General features: G+C 61.1%; 1 protein-coding gene across 2 annotated transcripts in view; it reads right to left on the reverse strand.

Annotated features, from left to right (window-relative positions):
- Window positions 1-499: 499 nt before the first annotated feature.
- B4GALNT3 (beta-1,4-N-acetyl-galactosaminyltransferase 3) overlaps window positions 500-18961 on the reverse strand; it is a gene marked incomplete at its 5' end in the record, with an annotated part of 94601 nt that continues 76139 nt past the window's right edge. Inside the window, 17 exons of one of the 2 annotated variants that reach the window (XM_081249172.1) lie at window positions 500-2520; window positions 4191-4317; window positions 4838-4991; window positions 5354-5426; window positions 5644-5797; window positions 6518-6837; window positions 7783-8584; window positions 9136-9197; window positions 9421-9521; window positions 10210-10319; window positions 11103-11246; window positions 12786-12852; window positions 12971-13049; window positions 14110-14177; window positions 14614-14714; window positions 15064-15154; window positions 15539-15634. In XM_081249172.1, the coding sequence (XP_081105298.1) occupies window positions 2412-2520; window positions 4191-4317; window positions 4838-4991; window positions 5354-5426; window positions 5644-5797; window positions 6518-6837; window positions 7783-8584; window positions 9136-9197; window positions 9421-9521; window positions 10210-10319; window positions 11103-11246; window positions 12786-12852; window positions 12971-13049; window positions 14110-14177; window positions 14614-14714; window positions 15064-15154; window positions 15539-15634 (2658 nt within the window). In that variant the 3' untranslated portion in view covers window positions 500-2411. Of the gene's footprint in view, window positions 2521-4190; window positions 4318-4837; window positions 4992-5353; window positions 5427-5643; window positions 5798-6517; window positions 6838-7782; window positions 8588-9135; window positions 9198-9420; window positions 9522-10209; window positions 10320-11102; window positions 11247-12785; window positions 12853-12970; window positions 13050-14109; window positions 14178-14613; window positions 14715-15063; window positions 15155-15538; window positions 15635-18961 lie in introns of both variants that reach the window. The other variant, XM_081249171.1, reaches the window with a different exon arrangement.

Raw genomic sequence — 18961 nt, forward strand, 5'->3', positions numbered from 1 at the left:
ACTAGTTGCAGCACGCGGGCTCAGTTGCCCCGTGGCATGTGGAATCTTAGTTCCCCGACCAGGGATCGAACCCGCGTCCCCTGCGTTGCAAGCTGGATTCTTAACCACTGGACCACCCGGGAAGTCCCTATCTGCTCTTTTAGGATAAGCCACACCTCAGTTTCTCTCCACTGTTTACCCAACCATCCTTTCTCAACTAAAACCACCAACCTCCATGAATCTAGTGCTCAGAAAATGCTCCTCAGACAGGAACCAGGTGCGCCCCTTCGAGTAAACCTCAGCCCAGGGAGGGCTGGCCCCACCCCCCAGGCGGTGAAGGGTGGAGGGTCCCTGGCACGTCCATCAGAGGCCTGACAGCTGCAGGACGGCGGCGTGAACCCTGGGCCCAGCCCTCTCCCACCCTGATGGGCAAGAGGAAAACACAAGAGCGTTTTGTTTTCTGAGAAGATGCTGTATTCAATGCTTTCCCTCCCCCCACCCTACACATTTCCCTACAGAGTAGGGGCCGTGCCAGGCCCTCTCCATTAAGGCAGGCGGTGTGGAGGTAACAAACATCAAACACAAGGCACTGGCTGGGGCAGAGGGGGTGATGGATCAGGCAGGGGAGGCTGGGCAGGCTCCTGTCGTCAGGAGGGGTGGGGAGGCTGGGCGGGCTCCTGTCGTCAGGAGGGGTGAAGCGGGAGGGCTGTCTGGGTAGATTTGGGCCTTGCAGGGCGATGCCCAGGGATGCGAGTGGCCCCAGAAAGAAACCTGGCACCGCAGCCAGCCAACTGCCACTCTCACCTACTCCCTACAGCCCTTTTCCCAAGGCACGGAGCCTGAGCAGGGACCATAAAAAGCCACGGCCTGAGGGCAGATATGGCCTCCGTAAACCACAGTCTATGAATTGAAAAGCCTGTGTCCTTCCTGATTTCTTAAGAGGGAGGCAGGGATTCTCTTCAACCTCCAGAAGGTTCTCGAGGGGCTCCATTCTCCCACACGTCAAGTTCATGCTCTTGGTGAATGCAGGGCCCACCAAGTAGACCCTGCAGCTCCACGTGCTGTGACTTGGACTCCGCCACAGCACGGAGCCTGGGCCCAGCTGACTGGCCCCCTGGGCCCTGCTGCACCTCCCCCTACGCCCTTCCTCACAGACACCGGGCTTCGAGATGCAGTGTGCGATGCACCGTTGGTGAATCAGAGCGCGGCAGAGGCAGCAGTGGTAGACGAATCCCCAGCCCCAGAAGGCGTCTGGGATCGTTAGTGCAAGATAAGTGCGTGATCGTAGGTGACAGAGGGTGCCCCAGACTACGACGGTCAGGGGCTGTGTTCCCTGAAACAGCTTCACCCTCCGGCCCTGCTCCCTTCCACGTGAGCAAGTAGTTCAGAGCGATGCCCTCGCCTCCCCAGACCTTCCCCCGGGGTCCCTGTTCCCTAGTTCCGAGTGTCTTCCTCCTCGTCTTCCCCACCGGGCCGGCCTGGGGCCCTCTCTGCAGGAGGGAGCTGGGCTGTGAGGACTCAAGCTTCCCACTTCCCTTCTCATCCCTTCCCGCTGGATCCCACCCCTCCTCTCATCCTCTCCCGGCTCGGCTTCACATGGTCCCCAAGGCCCAGCTCACAGGCCGCTGGGACAGAAAGGGGCTTCTCGTCCCTGCCTTCCCCACTTTGCCCATGATACACGGCCTATTCACCCAACACCAGGGGGCCAGGAGCCCCCTGCCCATCGTGACACCGGGAAGAGGATGCCAGTCTGGAGTTAGTGCCACCTGGAGGGTAAGGTTAATGCCCTAATTGGTGGCCAGCTGTTGGGTGGCCACCTGGGAGAGATATGCGTGTCCTGGAGTCACATGCCTGCGGGAGAGCTGAGAACGGCTCCACGTGAGGCCGGCTCCTCGGTTACAAATCAGCTGTTGGTCAAGGACCGAGGGACGCACCTGTGGGTCTGAGGTATGTGGGGCCCCCCTAAATGCACGACTGCCCACTCACAGTCAGTGCTGGATCTGGACAGTTACAGTTTTGGTTTTCTGTTAAAAAAATAAAAACCCCAATAAAATACATCCAATAGGAGAGCTTCCCAGTCCACGGCCACTGCCCCCTGAGGAGCCCAGGGTGGACGCTGGAAGGGACCTCCCGGTCAGGGTGGTGTCACCCAGGCAAGGGCTTTCCTTCCTCAACCCAGTTCTGCCGCCCTTCCCGGGAGCTGTCCCGTCTCTTTCCCATCTCCTGGCCCCAGAGGCCCAGAGGTGGGGAGAGGCCTTGGCCTCCTCCCATGGAGGACAGCTGCCGGAGCAGGGGGTGTCGGCTCGGAGGCCCCTCGGGCCCAGTGCGGCCCCTGCTCCCCGCCCTCTCCCCCTCCGGCAGCAAGCGGGCACTGGCCAGGCCACCGTGGTGCAGGGGCCGGAAGCGGTGGGTCCAGCGGGCCACCCCCGGGGTTACGGAGTCTTCATCTGGCGGCGGTTCCACATGCCTCGCTTGGAATGGAAGTGATGGAAGAAATTCCGGAGGGAGAGACGCTCCACTTCCAGGCCTGCTTGGAGGATCCTGGGTGGGAAGGGGTGGGATGAGCAACAGGTGCACAGAGGCGGGGGTGGGGAGGGGGCCCCCGAGGAGCCTGCCTTCCACGTCTCCGCCAGGCCCTGTCCCTGTCACCCTCTGGCTACTCCCCACGGGGCAGGGGAGCGGGTGGGGCGTGCAAAGAGAGCCAAAGGGCCTGGGCTGGAAGCCCAGCTCCGGACCTATGAGGCACGGCATCTTCCAGAGCCTCTCCCTCTAGAAAAGATAACGATGGGCTGGATAACGGTGAGGGTGAGGTGAGAACCAGAGATGATGGAGGCGGGGGATGGGGCTGGGGGGTGGAGGACACAAAGCAGGCCTCTCCCATCCCTCCCCGCCCCCTTTCCCTATGCATGGCCTGTTGGGAGGCCTGCGCTTCCAGCAGGTGGAAATAACTGGAATTTGGAGCCGTTTCTCTCTCCTCGGGCTTCAGAGGAGGCAGGGAGGTCCAGGACTGGTCGAGGTCTGCCTCTTGGCTGTGGTGGAGGTAACACCAGCCTAGGCTTCTGTCCACCTTGGGGTCTGACTGACAGAGCTTTATGGGAGCTGCGTTATCTAATACAAGCTCCCTCACCCTCCCTCCTTTGCACCTTAAATTCCCTTAGTATTGTCACCTTCCCTCCTGCCTGCTCTCTAGGGAAAAAACAAACAGACCGGGTTGTTAAGCCTCCAACAGCCATAGCTGTGAGATTTGGGGCAAGTTGTTAACTTCTCCCCAAGGCTCCGTTTTCTCACCTGGAGAACGGAGACAATCACACCTACCTCACAGAGGTTGGGGAGGAATAAAGGAGGTGATGGATGTAAATCACCTGCCAAGTACAGGCGCCCAGTGATGGGTGGGTGAGGAAGTGCCCTGTCTCTCAGGAAGAAGAGCGTATCTTCCCTGTCAAGGTCCCCTCTCCCCCGGAGCCCCTGACCTTGCCTGTCCACCTCCTCTGGGCACTGTTTCAGCAATTACACCCTTTCTCTCTTGGATTTTTCCCCTCTCCCTCCTTTGCCCCCACCCCTTAAGCTCAAATCTCAAGGGATCGTCTGCCTTCCCTTCCCTTCTCTTGGCAATAAGTTCTTGAAGGAGGAATCTCAGACGAAGCCTCCACTTCCTCACCACCCACGTGCTCTGAAATCCCCTCACCCTGGGGTCCCCCCAGCCTGCTCTCTGCTGCAAGCCCTCTTCCCACCCGCGCCCTGCCGGCTGGTCCTGCCTCTTCTTTACATACCACAGACCCTGTCCTCCTCCCCCCAACTCCCTTCTACCAGGTTCCAGGGACCCAGAACCTCCCGGATACCTGTTGCCCTTTAATGGTCCACACTGGCTCTTTTCCCGACACTCTGCCGGGTCTCTTATCCACCGCCACAAGCTCAGCCTCCTCCCCAGCCGTGTTCTCCCAAGTGGGCAGGCGGGAGCCTTGCCGAGAACAGTCCCATTCACATCCACACAGCTCGGAGTCTGTGTTCTTCCCCCTGACAGTCTGCCAGGCACCCACCACACCCGCCCTGTGACACAGGCAGAGGCAGTACCCCCTCCAGTAGATGCAGTCTCAGCCAGGGAAGGAATCTGACCCCCAAGAGGCGGTGCTGGGCCTGGGGGGGATCGAGCCCTGCCCCCATCCCAGGGCCCCCCACCCCAGGTCTCTCAGGTGCCCTCGCTCCCCACTCACCTGTCCAACAGCTCCCAGTCCTCTCCACCCCAGCGGTCTCGGAACTCCTTGGTGTTCATGCCCCCGATCCTGTCCAGGTCTGACTTGTAGATGCCGAGCAGCCCAAATCCATTCACCTCCCAGTAGCCTGTGGACAGACAAGCTCCAGATGAGCTGACCCAGGGCCAGGAGGACAGAGAAGACTGAGGCTGAAAACCCTCATCTGAACGAGCCCCTTGCCTATTTGGGGGGGAAGCCCCCCGAGCTAAGGTTCCGGGTCCAGGGAAGGCAGCAGTCCTACCAGGGAGGGACCAAGGGCTGGTGGCAGCCCTACAGGAGGCTCTGACGGCAGCAGCCCCCAGGGCGTGGGGAACCTTCCTCCCATCTCTGTATCCTCACACAGCGCGCTGTCTGGCACAGAGTAAGTGCTTAATAAAGGTCTGATGAACAAAAGAAGGGGAAGATGAGGCGGGAAGTGTTCATCACTGCTGCTGCTGCGTCAGCTCAGCCCTGGGGGCACTTCTCTGCGGTCTGTCCAGGGCGGGCAGGGGAGCGGAAGGGGAGGGTGGGGAGAGGTGCTGCCATCGTAGACATGACTATTTCCAGCTCTGGGTTAAGAAGCAAGGCAGAGGGGCCTTTCCTCCCTCCCCAGCCCAGGACAGGCTCACCCTCAGGCCACTGGGGAGTGGCACCGCAGTGCAGCCTCATGACCATGGGGGCGAAGGCCATCTTGCCCTCCACACAGTGCTTCCGGATGGTGTCGACGATTCCAGCTGGGAAGTGGATGTGGAGGTCGCAGAGGAAGATGATGCTGTGCGGGTCCTGGGGACAGAGGTGGGAGGGTCAGCAGCCCCTACAGACCCCGGCGAGGAGGCCAGGCCGCTCTCTAGGACAATCCTCAGGCTCTTTCCCATTTCAGTGACTGACAAACTTGTGTGAAACAAACTGTCGGATGGGTTTCCAGGGTACTGGGCATCAGGGCACTGTTCTCACCATCACAGAGGGAATCCCGACTCCTCCCCGACCTTTCATGGACTCCGAGGACCCCGCACGAACGCTCCCACCCCGGTACCAGGCCTGCGGCGCAGCAGAGAGGCCCCCGTGTCCTCGACCCTTCCTCCCCGAGGAGCCAGCCGTCTGTGCGTCTCTTCAGCAGCCTTAGTCACGTCTCTCAGGCCGCTTACCTTCACCAGGTCCACGCCAGCCTGAAGCCCGGCTGAGCGTTCGAAGTTCCCACTTAGCTTCATGTACTGGTAGCTGCGGGGAGAGCAGAGAGGGGCTGAGCCTCAGGGCCCAGCTGTGGCAGTCCCAGGTGGAAGCTGGCAGGCAGAGAAGAGGCGGCGCGTGCTCCTGGGATGGGCCTACGGGCAGGCGGGTGCGGCCTCTGGGAAAAGCTAGAGGCTGGGAATCAGGGAAGCTGGCGGGGCTTCAGGAAGAGATGGCTCAAGCTGTGCCCTGCCGGGAACACCCTCACCTGCGCAGCCTGGACCTTCTCAGGGCCATCTCGACGTCCATGTCCTCGCTGCTGTAGTCGGTGATGATGATGTTGAAGTGCGGGTCGCCGGTGACACCGAACAGGGTCTCCATGTCTCTGATGAATTGCTGCACCCAGCGTGCCTGGTTCTTTACTGCCCGGTGGGGCAGGCAGGGCGGGCGGGGAGAAAGAAGCAGAGGTAACGCAAAGGAGGGCACCTCCACTCCCGGTTCCTGCGCGCTCAGGAGTCCCATCAGACTTTGGCTGAGGGTAATGTGGCTACGGGCAAGGTCAGCAGAGCAGCGGGGGACGGAGGGCAGAGGGAGAGCTCACCGTTACAGGGGCCTCTACGTCCCCCCCCCACACACACAGCCTCCCAGGGAGGGCTCTGTGGGAAGGCCAGGGGCTGGGGCTTGTCATCAGCTCGGCACGGTTACCCTGCTGGGCTCTCACACTCAGACCCTCTAGCTGTCCATCTTACGGTCAGCCTTCACGTTCCGTCCGACCCTACGGTTACACTCCTTGATGGGCTCCCCTTTCTTGTTATAAAAACCAGCCAGCCTGCCCTCCCTGTCTCACTGCCCCAGGCCAGCTGTAAAGCCCAGGCCAGCAGCCCCGGCTGATTTTCACATCCAACCCTGAATGCTGGTTCAGTAAGAAGAGCCGCTGGCCTATGAGTCAGCGTCCTTCCCAGCTCCGGCCCTGACTACCCACATGACCTCAGACTAGTTACTTTTCTCCTGTGAGCCCCAGTTTCCCAAAGTGGCCTCTCCCACGAGTTCTTGTGAAATCACATCAGGGAGCAGAGACCGGGGGCTCGGGATCACGAGAGGCCCCTGCTCCGCGGACAGCGCCCAGGTGGCAGGAGGCTCACCCGGCACGACAAAGTGGACCACGGCATGGTGGTTCCAGGAGAAGCCCTGGGGCCAGCACAGCTTGGGCTCCGGGGCCCGGGCACTCAGGACATGTCTCTGGCGGTCGTGTGGGCTCCACACCAGGCCTTGCAGGTTCCGGGCCTCAGCCTCTTCCCCACCAGCGGCATCGACGCCCTGCCGGCCATGCGTGGACACGAACTCCGAGAGCCGCACCAGGTGCTGGCCTCGTTCCAGCAGCTCAAGCTCCAGCAGGTAGCGGCCCCCACGGAGGTGGTCCTGACGCTTCTCCACGTTCACGATGCGCCGCAGCTGGTACCTCCTGGCAGAAAGGGTGCGGGGCTTGGGTCACTCTTCCCACACGTGGGAGCAAGGCCAGTCGTCAGGAGACCTTGGTCTTTGCCCAGCTTTGCCGTTGGCTAACGTGCTCGCACGATGCTTACCCGCTCCAGTGAGCACTGCTGCCATCTTTAAAAATGCACCTAGTGGGCTCCCCTGGTGACGCAGTGATTGAGAACCCGCCTGCCAATGCAGGGGACACGGGTTCGAGCCCTGGTCCGGGAAGATCCCACGTGCCATGGAGCAACTAAGCCCATGCGCCACAACTACTGAGCCTGCGCTCTAGAGCCCGCAAGCCACAACTACTGAGCCTGCGTGCCGCAACTACTGAAGCCCGCACGCCTAGAGCCTGTGCTCCGCAACAAGAGAAGCCACCGCAATGAGAAGCCCGCGCACCGCAACGAAGAGTAGCCCCCGCTCGTGGCAACTAGAGAAAGCCCTCATGCAGTAACAAAGACCTAATGCAGCCAAAAATAAAATTAATTAAAAAAATAAAAGCAATGAAAATGTTCTGGAATCACATAGGGGTGGCGGCTGCACAACATCCTGAATACACTTAAAAACCACTGAATTGTACTCTCCAAAATGGTGAACTGATTGGTATGTGCCTTTTATCTCAACCAGAAAAACGTTGGTGGGTTGAACGAATGAACGAAAGAACAAAGCACTCATCCATGTCTTCTGCCCCCGCCCTTCTAGCCCACATCTGGGTCTCAAGGTGTCTTTTTAGCCCCCGTTTTGCCTGTCCCATCTCTTTACCAGCTCCCTCCCTGAGAGCCTTCCCAGTGTTCAGCCCGCATCCTGGGCCAGGCCCCAGGGATCTCAGACCTTGCCTGATGGTGGGACCGGGACCCAACAGGCACTCATCCTCCCAGGCGCCTGCGGCCAGGGCCCCCCCTGCCCAGTCCATGAGAGCCCTTTACCTTACCCCCGGCTGCGCTGGTTAAGCTTCTTCAAGAAGACCCGCGTGACCTCGAGTGCCTCCTGCTCGGGAAGCAGCAGGTTGCCAGACGTGTTACAGCTCAGGTCAATCCAGTCGGTCCGCAGGGCTTGGAAGTCGAGGTTGCCGGCACTGAAGGTCTGGTCCCAGTTCACCACCGGGTCGAACATGGACAGGTATTCCAACACCTCACTCACATCCTCCTCCTCCTCCTCCTCTTCGCCCTCGTCCTCTCCCTCCGCTCGTCCTTCCTGGCTGGCAGCTGCTGCCAACACCTCCTCCCCCTCCTTAGGCCAACCCCCCCTGGGGTCCAGAGGCTCCATCCTGTCACCCCTTCTCTGCTTTGCAATGTATGACTCAACTTGATTCAGCCACTGGGACTGCCCCAGCGTCTTCCCGGGGCTGCCACCCGCGGGTCTGGGCCTCTTCACTGGAGGCGGGTGCCCTGCTGGGTGTCCCGGGGGCCACTTGTCAGGATGCCGTGGGGCCTGATGGGGCTCGGGGTTGGGCTTCCTGGCCTTCTTCTCTGCTGGCTGGGCCGGGATGGTGCTGGTCCTCGCTGGGAAGGGGGCTGTGGAGTTCTGCGTGGCAGAGGGCACCACCAGGCCCGCCTGGGGCTGAGCCAGAAGTCTCCGCAGGCTTCGGAGGCGGCGGTTGGTGGCGTTCTGCCTGGGGGCTGTCGGGGGCCCTTGCTTCCCCTCTGGTGTCCTGGCGTTCTGGCCGTCAGGGGCAGGGGTGTCCTCTGCTGCTTCTCCGTACTGGGATTCTTCTAGAAGGCCTTCCTCGGAACCTGCTGTCAACAACGACCATCCCTTGTGTGGGGTTTCAACCTCTCCCCAGCAAGATCCACAAGACGGCTGAGGACCAGTGGGTGAGACAGTGGGGGTCCCTGGCGGGGTCTGCCCTGGGCCCGGGGTGAGTTACTCAACCTCAGCTAAAGCCAGGGTCTCCCTCTTCCATAGAGTTGCTGTCAGGAGTGAGTGACACGAAGACAGAAAGCACGAGCCGGGGCCTGGCACGTGCAGGGACCCAGCAGACAGCCCCACTCAGTCCCCAGTGCTGCAAGGAGAGAGGCCACAGGAAGACGGTGCTTCTGCAGAGCAGAGCTTCCCTAAAGATGGGCCGGGGTAGCGAGGCCCTCGGGCGTCCCCCAGGGCCCTTCGTCCTCTACATGTGCCTTGGAAAGGAAGAGGGGGAGAAGGGCTCCTCCCCCCACCCTTGGGGCTGAGGGGAAGGGCTGTGGGGTTTGCATTCTAAGCTCCTGCGGGGGGAGGGGGCGGCTGGCACAGTCTGGACTGTCACCCTCCGGCCTGGCCTGGAAGCTCGGCTGTCACTCTGTACCTGGCTGCTCTGGCCCCTGCTTCGGAGGCTGGTCAATCTTGATGTAGTCCTGAAAGCTGAGCCTGCAGGAGTGAGGGAGGCTGGCATGGGCACTGCGCAGGCCATGGCGGGGGCGGGAGGGGCGGCCTGAGGTCACGCCTGGCCGGGGCTGCAGCGGGGAGGCTGCGTGTGTGCACGTGTGCTTGTGTGAAGCACCCAGGAAGCGCCAAGGCTCCTTGGTGGAGGGTCTCTGTGGCCCTTCTGGTCCAGGCAGCCCTCCCGGCTCCTGCCCCATCAGTGTCTCACCTGTCCTGGTAGTAGGAGTTTTCCTGGTAGAAGCACTTATTATGGGTCTCCATGTGGCTCAGGCGGGTGTAGTCATTGGGGTAAACAAAGGACAGGTGAACCTGGAGGCGGAGAGCAGGGCTGCTGTGGACGCAGCATCTGGATTCCACCCCACCCTTGACGTGCCCTCCCCTGGGCTCTGGACAGAACGTGCCCGAGTCAAGCTCCCCGGGTGCACGTCTCCGTCTCCTGCCCTGGCTCGTTCTCCGCAGCTGCAGCCGAGGCCACCCCACCCCCGTCCCTCCTGCGGCCTTTCCCTCTCCTGCCACCTCCCACAGTCCCGAGACAACCCGTTACTCCCTGCACTGTCTTTTGCCCCCTTTCAACATAGCTCGAGGCCTCGGCCACCAAAAGCCTTCTCAGCCCTGCCCCACGGCTGCCCCCAGCCTCTCCCGCCATCACCTCTGGACCCGGGGGCGCAGCGGGGTCCTGCCCCTGGGGCTTCCGTGTGGGCTAGGGGTTCTCTAAAGCGGAGCTTCACCTCACCAGCGCCTTGTCTGTAAGTTTAATAAATACCACCACCCTCGGGGTGGAGGGTGGGAGGCCTCAGCCAGCCCACCCCGCACAGCTCCGGGCTCCGCAGGGCAGCCCATCCGGGCCGGGCACAGAGAAATGTCAGTTCTCTGGGCCCCAGGAGGCATCCCGCCCGCAGGCATGTGGCGTGGGGAGGAGGGGCCAGCCTCTGCAGTCCCGGTCACGGGCAGCGAGCCCCCTCCCACGCCTGTCCCTGCCGCCTGGCCCGAGACTTACAAACCGGAGTCCCTGGTAGCGCTGCAGACGAAGCCCGTCCACCAGGTAGCTGGGCTTGTAGGGACAGTCGGGCAGGATGCGACGGAGCTGGGACCTGGGGATCAGGGGCACTGGGGCAGAAGGGGGCGGGGTGAGGTTGGGTGAGGGAGCCTGAAACAGGCCGGCTCACAGCCACAAAGCCTCCCGGCTGCGGGGCGAGGGCTGGACCTGCGGCCCCAAGCCCACACATTTCTGTATTCACTCGTGGCAGCGCCCAGCCCGGCAGCTGAGGCCACCAAGCGGAGACTGCCACCACTCTTGGGGGTGGGGGTGGATTCCAGGGGCAGCTGGAGGCAGAGAGCTCGCACGCGGCGCCTGATTCGAGGCACAGGACAGTGCTGGGATCGCTGTAAAGGGCCAGCCTCAAAACAGGCCTAGAAACTCCCAGCGAGGCCAAGAAGCCTCCCCCTAGTGTGGTGTCAGTAACTGAATTCCCTTCCGGGGGTCATGGTGGGGTGGGGGGACAGGGCTGGAAGGGGACACTTTGTCGTCTTTTAAAATGTAAACACTCTGGACAGCTTAAGACTCCTACACCTTAGTGGGGACGTACTTCTCTCACTGGAGGCAAGAGCTAGAATCCAATAAGAAACCCATATACGTGATTGCAGAGGGCACACCTGGGTTCTGGCTCTATTTCTTGTCCTGTAATGTTTGCACGGTAATGATTTGTACAATTGCAAAGCTGTACATCTATATTTTTGTAGCTTTCTGTATGCATGTTATATCTCATACAAGTAAAAGAAAAGAGTCTCTGATTTGGGGATATTGCGGTAGCACAGAGGCCTCCTCCCCGACATCCGTGGACCTGGCAGTGCGTCCCCCGGAGGGAGGTCAAGCCCGCGGTGAGGTCGTACCTCGATAGAGGGTGTCCCGAGGGTCGGGCCGCAGCATGTCGGCCAGGGGCTGCTCATCACTGGAAAGAGGGTCTGGGGAGCCTGCATGGCTGGCTGCTGTCTGCGGGATGTGGCCCACCTCATCCATCCTCAGGACTGTCTCATCTGGGCCCAGGGAGGAAAGAACAGAGGGCAGCTGGACTCCCAGAGAAAGTCAGCCCAGAAGCCAGGCCCCTGCCTCCTGGAGGGGCCAGGAAGGGGCCGACTGAAGGCTTCCGTATCCCCAGGCTGGTACAGTATGGGATGCACTCAATCCCGCTTCCCCCCAGCCCTGCCTCCACAACCTGTGGTCTCCCTTGGACCCCCTCCACCAGCCCCAGCGCCAGCACACACCACAGTTTTGTGTGAGCTGGAAAAAGCCACCTCTTCCTCAAAATGTTTTAACTGCTATCTGCTGGAAATTCATCATTAGAAGTCTGTTTATTTAACAAACACACGAAGGGCACTTACTAAATAATAAGCCAGGCGCTGACCCAAGCATCTTACAAATATCAACACATTTAATCCTCAGAGCTGCTGTGGCTTATGTACTATTATCATCATTCCTACTTTACAGACAAGGAACTTGGGCAAAGGGAAGCGAAGTCACGTGCCTGAGATCACACAAAGCTGAGTGAACCCAGGCCGTGTGTCTCAGCCTCTCCAGCAGACCAGCCCACGCCCACCAAGCAGGGAGCCCCTAGGCTTCCAGCACCCACTCCTCACCTCCGTCTGGGGGCCTGGTGTTCAAGACTACTTGTCCCCTATCTGACCAGCCCCGGGGGCTGGCTGCTTGTCTTTGCTCTCTGCTTCCTGAGATCATCTGCCGTGGCCCCAGATAAGAGCTCCATTACCTCTGGCCCATCTCACTGGTTTCTTACCTGAATTTGCCTCGGGCTTCCTTTTTCTTGGTTCACACTCAATCTATGGATTCCAATCTCCCTTCTTCTTCTGGCACCAACTGGCCCTTCTGCCCTGACCTCCTGCTTCGGTCACCGGCAGCCTCCCCCAACCCCTCTCGCCCCTTCCTCACTGCCGCCCTCTCCTGTGAACCAGACCTTCCGTTCCGCTCTCCATCCTGCCCTCCACGCATACGCTCTTCCCACCATCTCCCAGTCTCCTCCAGACCCACCTTCCCTTCCTCGCCAGGGCTTCTGCTCTGCCAGCTCCTCCTATACCTGGGCCCACACGGCCCACCTGCCAGTGGTGACTTCTCAGTGGGGCCTCCAGGCAGGGGGAAATCATAAGCAACAACAAGTATACTCGGGGAGTCCACTGACTGCAGCCTGAGAGAGGTGGCAACGCTGTCTCTCCTCTGGCCACAGCCGTGTGAGAACCATGGCGGCTCATCTGCAAAATAGGGACTGGCCTCCCTCAGAGGCTTTTCATCTGGAGTGAGCGTCCTGGTCTCTGGATCCCCTTGAAATCATACAGACAACACCGTGTGGAGGCGGACGGGCGTTTTTCTGGGGCGAGGGCTCGCAGAGGTTCCGGAAGGCGCTCACAGGTCACCGACCCCCCGGGAGCTAAGGACCTCTGACCGTAGCGCCCCTTCAGGTTCTGCTCCTTGGTCCGGACCCTCCACAGCTCGTTCCAAGCAGCCCTCCTGGCCCCACCAAGCCAGCCCCACCGCGGCCCGTCCCCAGGCTGGGGCAGGACACTCACTGGTGAAGAGGGACAGGGAAGCGGAGTCAATGATGCTGAACTTGGCCCCGGGGTCATTCCGTCGCCACTGGGAAAGGAGAGAGGGTGGATGCGGCAGGTTGGAGGTGGCTGATTTGGAACAGGGCTCCAGGGCCTGGGCAGAGGGGCGGCCAGGCACAGAGGCAGAGGGGACCTCGGGGGCTCACCGCGACTTCCACGTGGTCGGTGCCCTGGTCGTTCTGCTTGTGTAGCACCTCGAAGTAGTACCTGCGGGCGGCTGACAGGCTGGCAGGAGAGGGCAGGGAACAGGGGGCTGTCTCCCAGGCCCCCACGCCGCCTGAGCCCGCTCCCAGCGCCGCACACGCCCCGTCCCTCCCTCCCTGCTCCTGGTCTCAGGGACCTGCTGGCGGGCGTCTGGGTCAGAAGCCCCATCACCGCTTACTGACAGGGCGGCCTCAGTCTTCTCTCCCGTGAGATGGGATAACAACAGCACTAACCTCCCAGGATACTCAGCTCTCTGTTAACCCTCAGAGAGCTGTTCCTATGTGGAGGCACCGTGCTAAGTGCTTTATACACATGAACTCACGTAATCCCTGTTTGCAGATAAGAACCCCAAGGCGCAGAAAATTTGGGTAATTTGCCCAAAGTCCCCAGGTAATAAGGGGCACAGTTGGGGTTTGGACCCGGGCAGTCTGGCTTTAGAGCCCTCATCCTCGGCTGCCGTGCTGAGTCACACGGGAAGTGGGGACCTCGGGGGCTGGCACGGTCAGTGCTCTGGACAAGCTGTGCTGTCTCGGTACCATCAACATCAGCACCGGAACCTTCAAGCCAACACGTGTTCTCGCCAGTGTGTGTGGGCCACCAGGTGGCGCTCTGGGGGCGGGGATAGTTCCCATCCCAGCCACCACAGGCCTTCCCTCCAGCCTGCCCAGGGGCCCCCGCCGTTCGGAACTTTCTGCAGCTCAGAAAGAGCAGCGGTGGTCCAGCTGTGGACCCTGCCGGGATGGAGAAAACGGGCAAGCAAGGGCGGGGAGAAAGGAGACCCATTCTGTCTTCCAGTCCTGAGTGCTACTGAACAGCTGTGTGACCCTCATTAAGTCACAGCCCTCTCTGGGCCTCAGTTCCTCATCTGTAAAGTGAGGAAGAATGGGCCAGGTGGTCTCTAATCAAAGACTTGGTTTACCTGAATGCACGTGGCCCTGGCTCACTGAACCTCTGTAATGGGGCGGGGGGGCGGGGAGTGGGGAAGTGCCCCCCGGGCCCGGGCCCCTGCCCTGAGCTGGCCTCAAGGCACCTGATGGAGGCTGGGGTTTCTGCCGCTCCTGTCACCACGCTCCCTACTCACCTCACGGGCTTGGACATTTGACTCCGAAATTTCCCGAACTCTCCAGGGGCAGTCCACTCTTTTCCAGTCTGGAGGTGTGGGGAGCAAGGGAAGAGAAGGGCGGACGCAAAGGCAAAGTATGGAGGGTGGGAAGTGGTGAGTGAGGGGCCACAGGCAGGAGGAGAGAGGGGGAGAGTGGGAGGAGGGGGGCGGGGAGCTGGGGAGGGTGGGAGGGGACGTGGGACCACTCGGGAAGTAACTTCCCCTCCCCCAGCAGCCGCGCCCACCGCGTGAGTCCTCAGCATCGGGACCAGAGCACCCAGGATGGGTGTGGCCCAGTCCTGAGTCTTCCCGGGGTCTGTTCCCGGCCACACCCAGTCCATCCCTCTGTAGGATGGGAGGCAACGGGGGAGAATGCTGCTTCTCATGCCCCTTCCCTGCTGTCATACCAGACTGTCCTGATGGAGGCAGGTGACCTGGCTCCTGGGGGCAGTGGGAGGGCCAATGGGGCCGTGGGGACCCTACCTTGCCGACGCTGGCCAGCAGCTGCAGGCCTGAGACCTGGTCATCAGGGCTCAGCCAGAATTCTGCGTTGTCGTCGGCGGCGATGGCAAACTGGATCTCCCCTGGGCGTGAGGGCAGTTTCCAGGTGAGAGCAGGACGGGCCTCCGCATAGCGGGCTCTCATGTCTCAGGGTAAATCCTCTTTGGGGGCTTGCTGCTAGGCTCCCCTCTTTGTAAAGTGGGGGTCTCTACACCCTGGGAGACCCCGTGGAGATGGAGACTTACAGGGAAGGACAAGCGAGTTCCAGACCCTTCAAATCAGGGCGTGAAGTGGCCGCCTGGGGGCCTGCGTGAGCCCTCACCACGGCCAAACTCCTCCCCCTCCCCGAGGGTAGGCTAACAGGCGATGTGCTCCGGGCACCCTGAGAGCTCGGGCAGGACGGGGAAGAGCGGGATCCGGGGCTGGCCTCACCGTCGGTGAAAGGGTGCAGGTAGCCAAAGATGCGGAGGCCATAGTTGGTCCACCTGGGGGACACGGCCAGCTTCCTCAGGGTTGTGCGGATCTGTGCCAGGAAACCAGAGGGGAATCACTACCCGGAAGAGGGAAGAGGGATATGAAGAGGTTGGTCTGCTCAGGGCTGGTAGGAGGATGAGGAGGGAGTGAGGCAGGCAAGCCTCCCGCTCCCACTTGCTTCTTTATCCAGGTGACCTGGAACAGTGCACAGCCCCACAACCGTACGTGGCGGCCTCCCGGGTAAACTATATTGCCAAGGAAATCCCCGGGAAGGGAACGAGGGAGACACTGTGGGCGTTAGAAGGGGGTCCACGGGATAAAGGAAAGGAAACGAGCCAGAAAAAAAGCAAGGGAAGGTGAGGAAGACAGAAGCCGGGTGCAGGGGTGAGAGCCAGGAGCGCGGCAGGAGGGGAGCGGGGCAGGAGGCACTCACGTGTGGGTACAGGGGGAAGTGGAGGTCCCTCCGCAGCTGCTGCATGGAGCTGCCGCACCAGTCTTCAAACACATGCAGGTTGACGCGGCCCCGGAACTGCACGGGACAGGGACAGGGTGTGAGCGTGAGACGGGGCCGGCCTGCAGCCGCGGCCCGAGCGCCCCTCACTGTTGAAGGTCATGGTCCACGCCAGTCCCATTCCCATCCTCGGCACCCACGGCTGCCTGGGGAAGCTCATCCCCGTGGCCTGGCCCTGAGGCCTGGGGCTGTTTTTCTGTCCTTGCACGTGTCCACGCGCCCACATGCATGTACACGCACATACACACACTCCCGGCTCTTTCCATGCAGGAAGTGGGCTGGTCTGCATCCCCCAGGCAGGGGGAGTACCAGCCAGGACAGAATGGCAGGAGGGAGGTGCCAGGCTGGGGTTCCAGCCGGACCCGCTCTCCCTCCCCTACCGCCTCTACTGCCTCGTAAGAGGACACCCGCACAGCTGTCTGGGTGAAACCTCATCCACCCGTGGTCTTCGTGCTACTGGCTGCCCTCGTGGGGAAGCAGCTGGCAAAGCTGCAGGAGGTCTGGGGGCCCCATCGGCAGAAGGGCTCTGACGGCTCTCCTGGGAGCTCAGAGCTTCATGCTGCCCAGGCCTCTGCCGGGATGCCCACCAGGTGCCTGGGCCTTCGGGGCAGCCCTGGGAAGGTAGGAGCACGGAGGTACCTGCCTCCCCTCCTCGGTTGTGGGGCTGGTGGGCAGGGGACTGAGCTTGGAGGCCGGGAGCACAGGGCCCCCCTGGGAGGGGAGGGGAGGGCAAGGGCAGCAGCCGGGACCCTGAGTGGGTGGAAGGGTGGGGAGTGGGAGAGGGGAGGGGGTGGGGACAGTGTCCCAAGTTATCCTGACAAAGGGATTCAGATCACCCCATCTCAGCCCTTCCCCACTCCCACACCCCTCCCCAGCTTCATCTCCAGGTGCGGGAGGTGGGCCCCCATCAGGCCACACAGACATGCCCTGCCCTTCCAGCCCTCAGATATTCAGGTATCAAAATCCAAGCCGCCCTTAAGGAAGACAGCGGAGGAAAGGACAGCCAGACTGGAAGCCCAGACAGAAGGGCTTCAGCAAGAGACCCACAGGGAGGGATGACGGGGGAAAGAAGGGGCCGGGGAGAGCCCCCAGACAGGACGGTCCTGTCCCCACGCGGAGAGCCCGTCACCCTGTCCCCTCAGCAACCTGGCTCTTCCCGGGGCCGCGGGTAGCAGCCGTCGCTCCCCAGAATATGAGTGGGGCGCTGGGACGGGTGGGAGAGAGAATGTGGGCTGGGTAGGTGGGGGGCGGGCTAGGGCTTCTTGGAACGAAAGAATGGGGACATTGTGCTACTTCTGGGGAAATTCCTAAGTCCCGTTTACAAGACTCAGTTGTCTCCTCCATGCCCCTCCCGGGAGACTCTGAGTCCACGGCAAACTGGGAGGGGGCACGCCCCCAGAAGTCTGCTGTGCTCAGCCAGGAGGCCAGAGGCTACAAGGGCTTGGGCAGGGAAAGGAGGAAGGAGCTGGGCTAGCCCCACCCACCTGCCCCTCAGGGCCCTGCTTATGTAGCAGCGGGGCCTGAGGTGCTGCGGGGAAACCCAGGCAGGGGGAGGACAGTCCACATCCCCGGGGGCTAGGCCCTGACTCAGCACAGAGCCAGCCCTCCAGCCATGCTCCACCTGCCCTCAGGCTGTAGGAGGGGATGGACACCATCCCTGAGGGACCAGTGGGCACCTTCTTCCTCCCCGGGCCCTGACTGGTGACCTGCCCCCCACCCAGGGCCCATGTCCCTCCAAGCTTTGGAGAAGCTTGTGTCGGGCAGGCACGTGGGACTCTGGCTTGTCAGCACTGCCCTCTGACCCCTCTCTCCACTGGCCAGCAGAGCTAAGGCCCAGGGAAGAGCACTGGTTACTCCCATGCCCAGAACACGTCCACGGCCAAAGATGGATTGGAAACCCCCGCCTACAAGCAGTAGAGAAAATACCTGTTGAACCCTCTCATTTTATTATTTTTTATTTTATTTCTTTCTCTTTTTTGGCCACGCCACACGGCATGCGGGATCTTAGTTTCCCAACCAGGGATCGAACCTGCGCCCCCTGCAGTGGAAGCTCGGAGTCCTAACCACAGGACCACCAGGCAAGTCCCCTGAACCCTCTCATTTTAGAGGTGAGAATATTGAAGCCCAGAGAGGTAAACTGAGCCCCTAAGGGCACACAGCAATGAACCCTGTGGAAGTGGGAGGGCTTCTGGGGGTGCGGATGCAGCCTGGTAGGTGCTCACCCACCACGTCCACTGCCTTCCACCCACCACAGGGTCTCTGCCAGCCTCGCTGGGCTCACAGAGCCTCCCAACCGGATGGAGGCGTCTCCCACCACTGACTTCTCATACTGCCTGTAGAACTGTCTTTCTAGAGACAGATCTGATCACGCCACTCCGCCGCTTCACACCTCCGAGAGTTCCCTGAGGCTTCTGAACAAAACCTCACCCTGTCTTCCCAGCCCCACCTCACCCCACTCCCGGTCATACCTACACCCCAGCGCACACACGCCTCTGTGCCTTTGCAGATGCTGTTTCCTGCTTGGAAGGCCCTTTCCTTCCCCACCCTGCAAACTCCAGCTCACCCTTCAAGGTTCTTTTCAAATCTCTCTCCCTAGGCTTCTGCAACTTCCCCAGGCAGAGTTCCAGCTCCCTCTGTGGGTTCCCTGCACATCTTAATGATCTGAGTGAACAAATGCTTGGAGAAGCTAAGTCTGGAACCATATGTTCCTTCATTTATTCTATAAGCACCAAATGTCTGCTTTGTACCCGTGATGACGCAAAGATGAAAAGGGTTCCTCAGAGGAGAGAGACACGCAGACAAACGAGCCACCTCTGTCAGGGCTACTGCAGAGGCTGAGATGCAGAGGGCGCGAAGGCGGGGTGGCCAGGTCCACCTCCAGGAGGGGTGAGCAGCCCAGCACGGGTGTGAGCACAGACCATGCCGCTGCTCGGCCAGCTCGAGACCAGCACACCTGGCTGGACCACGTGACTTCCACCCAGCAGGACAATGAGGTCACCAGTTCCTACACACCGGACTCCCGTTCAGAGTTTCTAGCACCTGAGCTACTATTTTTTCTTTTTTAATAAATTTATTTACTTATTTATTTTTGGCTGTGTTGGGTCTTCATTGCTGCACACGGGCTTTCTCTAGTTGCGGTAAGCGGGGGCTGCTCATTGTGGTGGCTTCTCTTGTTGCGGAGCACGGGCTCTAGGCGCCGCGGGCTTCAGTAGTTGTGGCACGTGGGCTCAGTAGTTGTGGCTCGTGGGCCCTAGAGCGCAGGCTCAGTAGTTGTGGCGCACGGGCTTAGTTGCTCCGCGGCATGTGGGATCTTCCGAGATCAGGGCTCGAACCCTTGTCCCCTGC

The sequence above is a fragment of the Mesoplodon bidens genome (assembly GCF_964165515.1).
Source record: "Mesoplodon bidens genome assembly, chromosome: 11".
NCBI lineage: Eukaryota > Metazoa > Chordata > Mammalia > Artiodactyla > Ziphiidae > Mesoplodon > Mesoplodon bidens.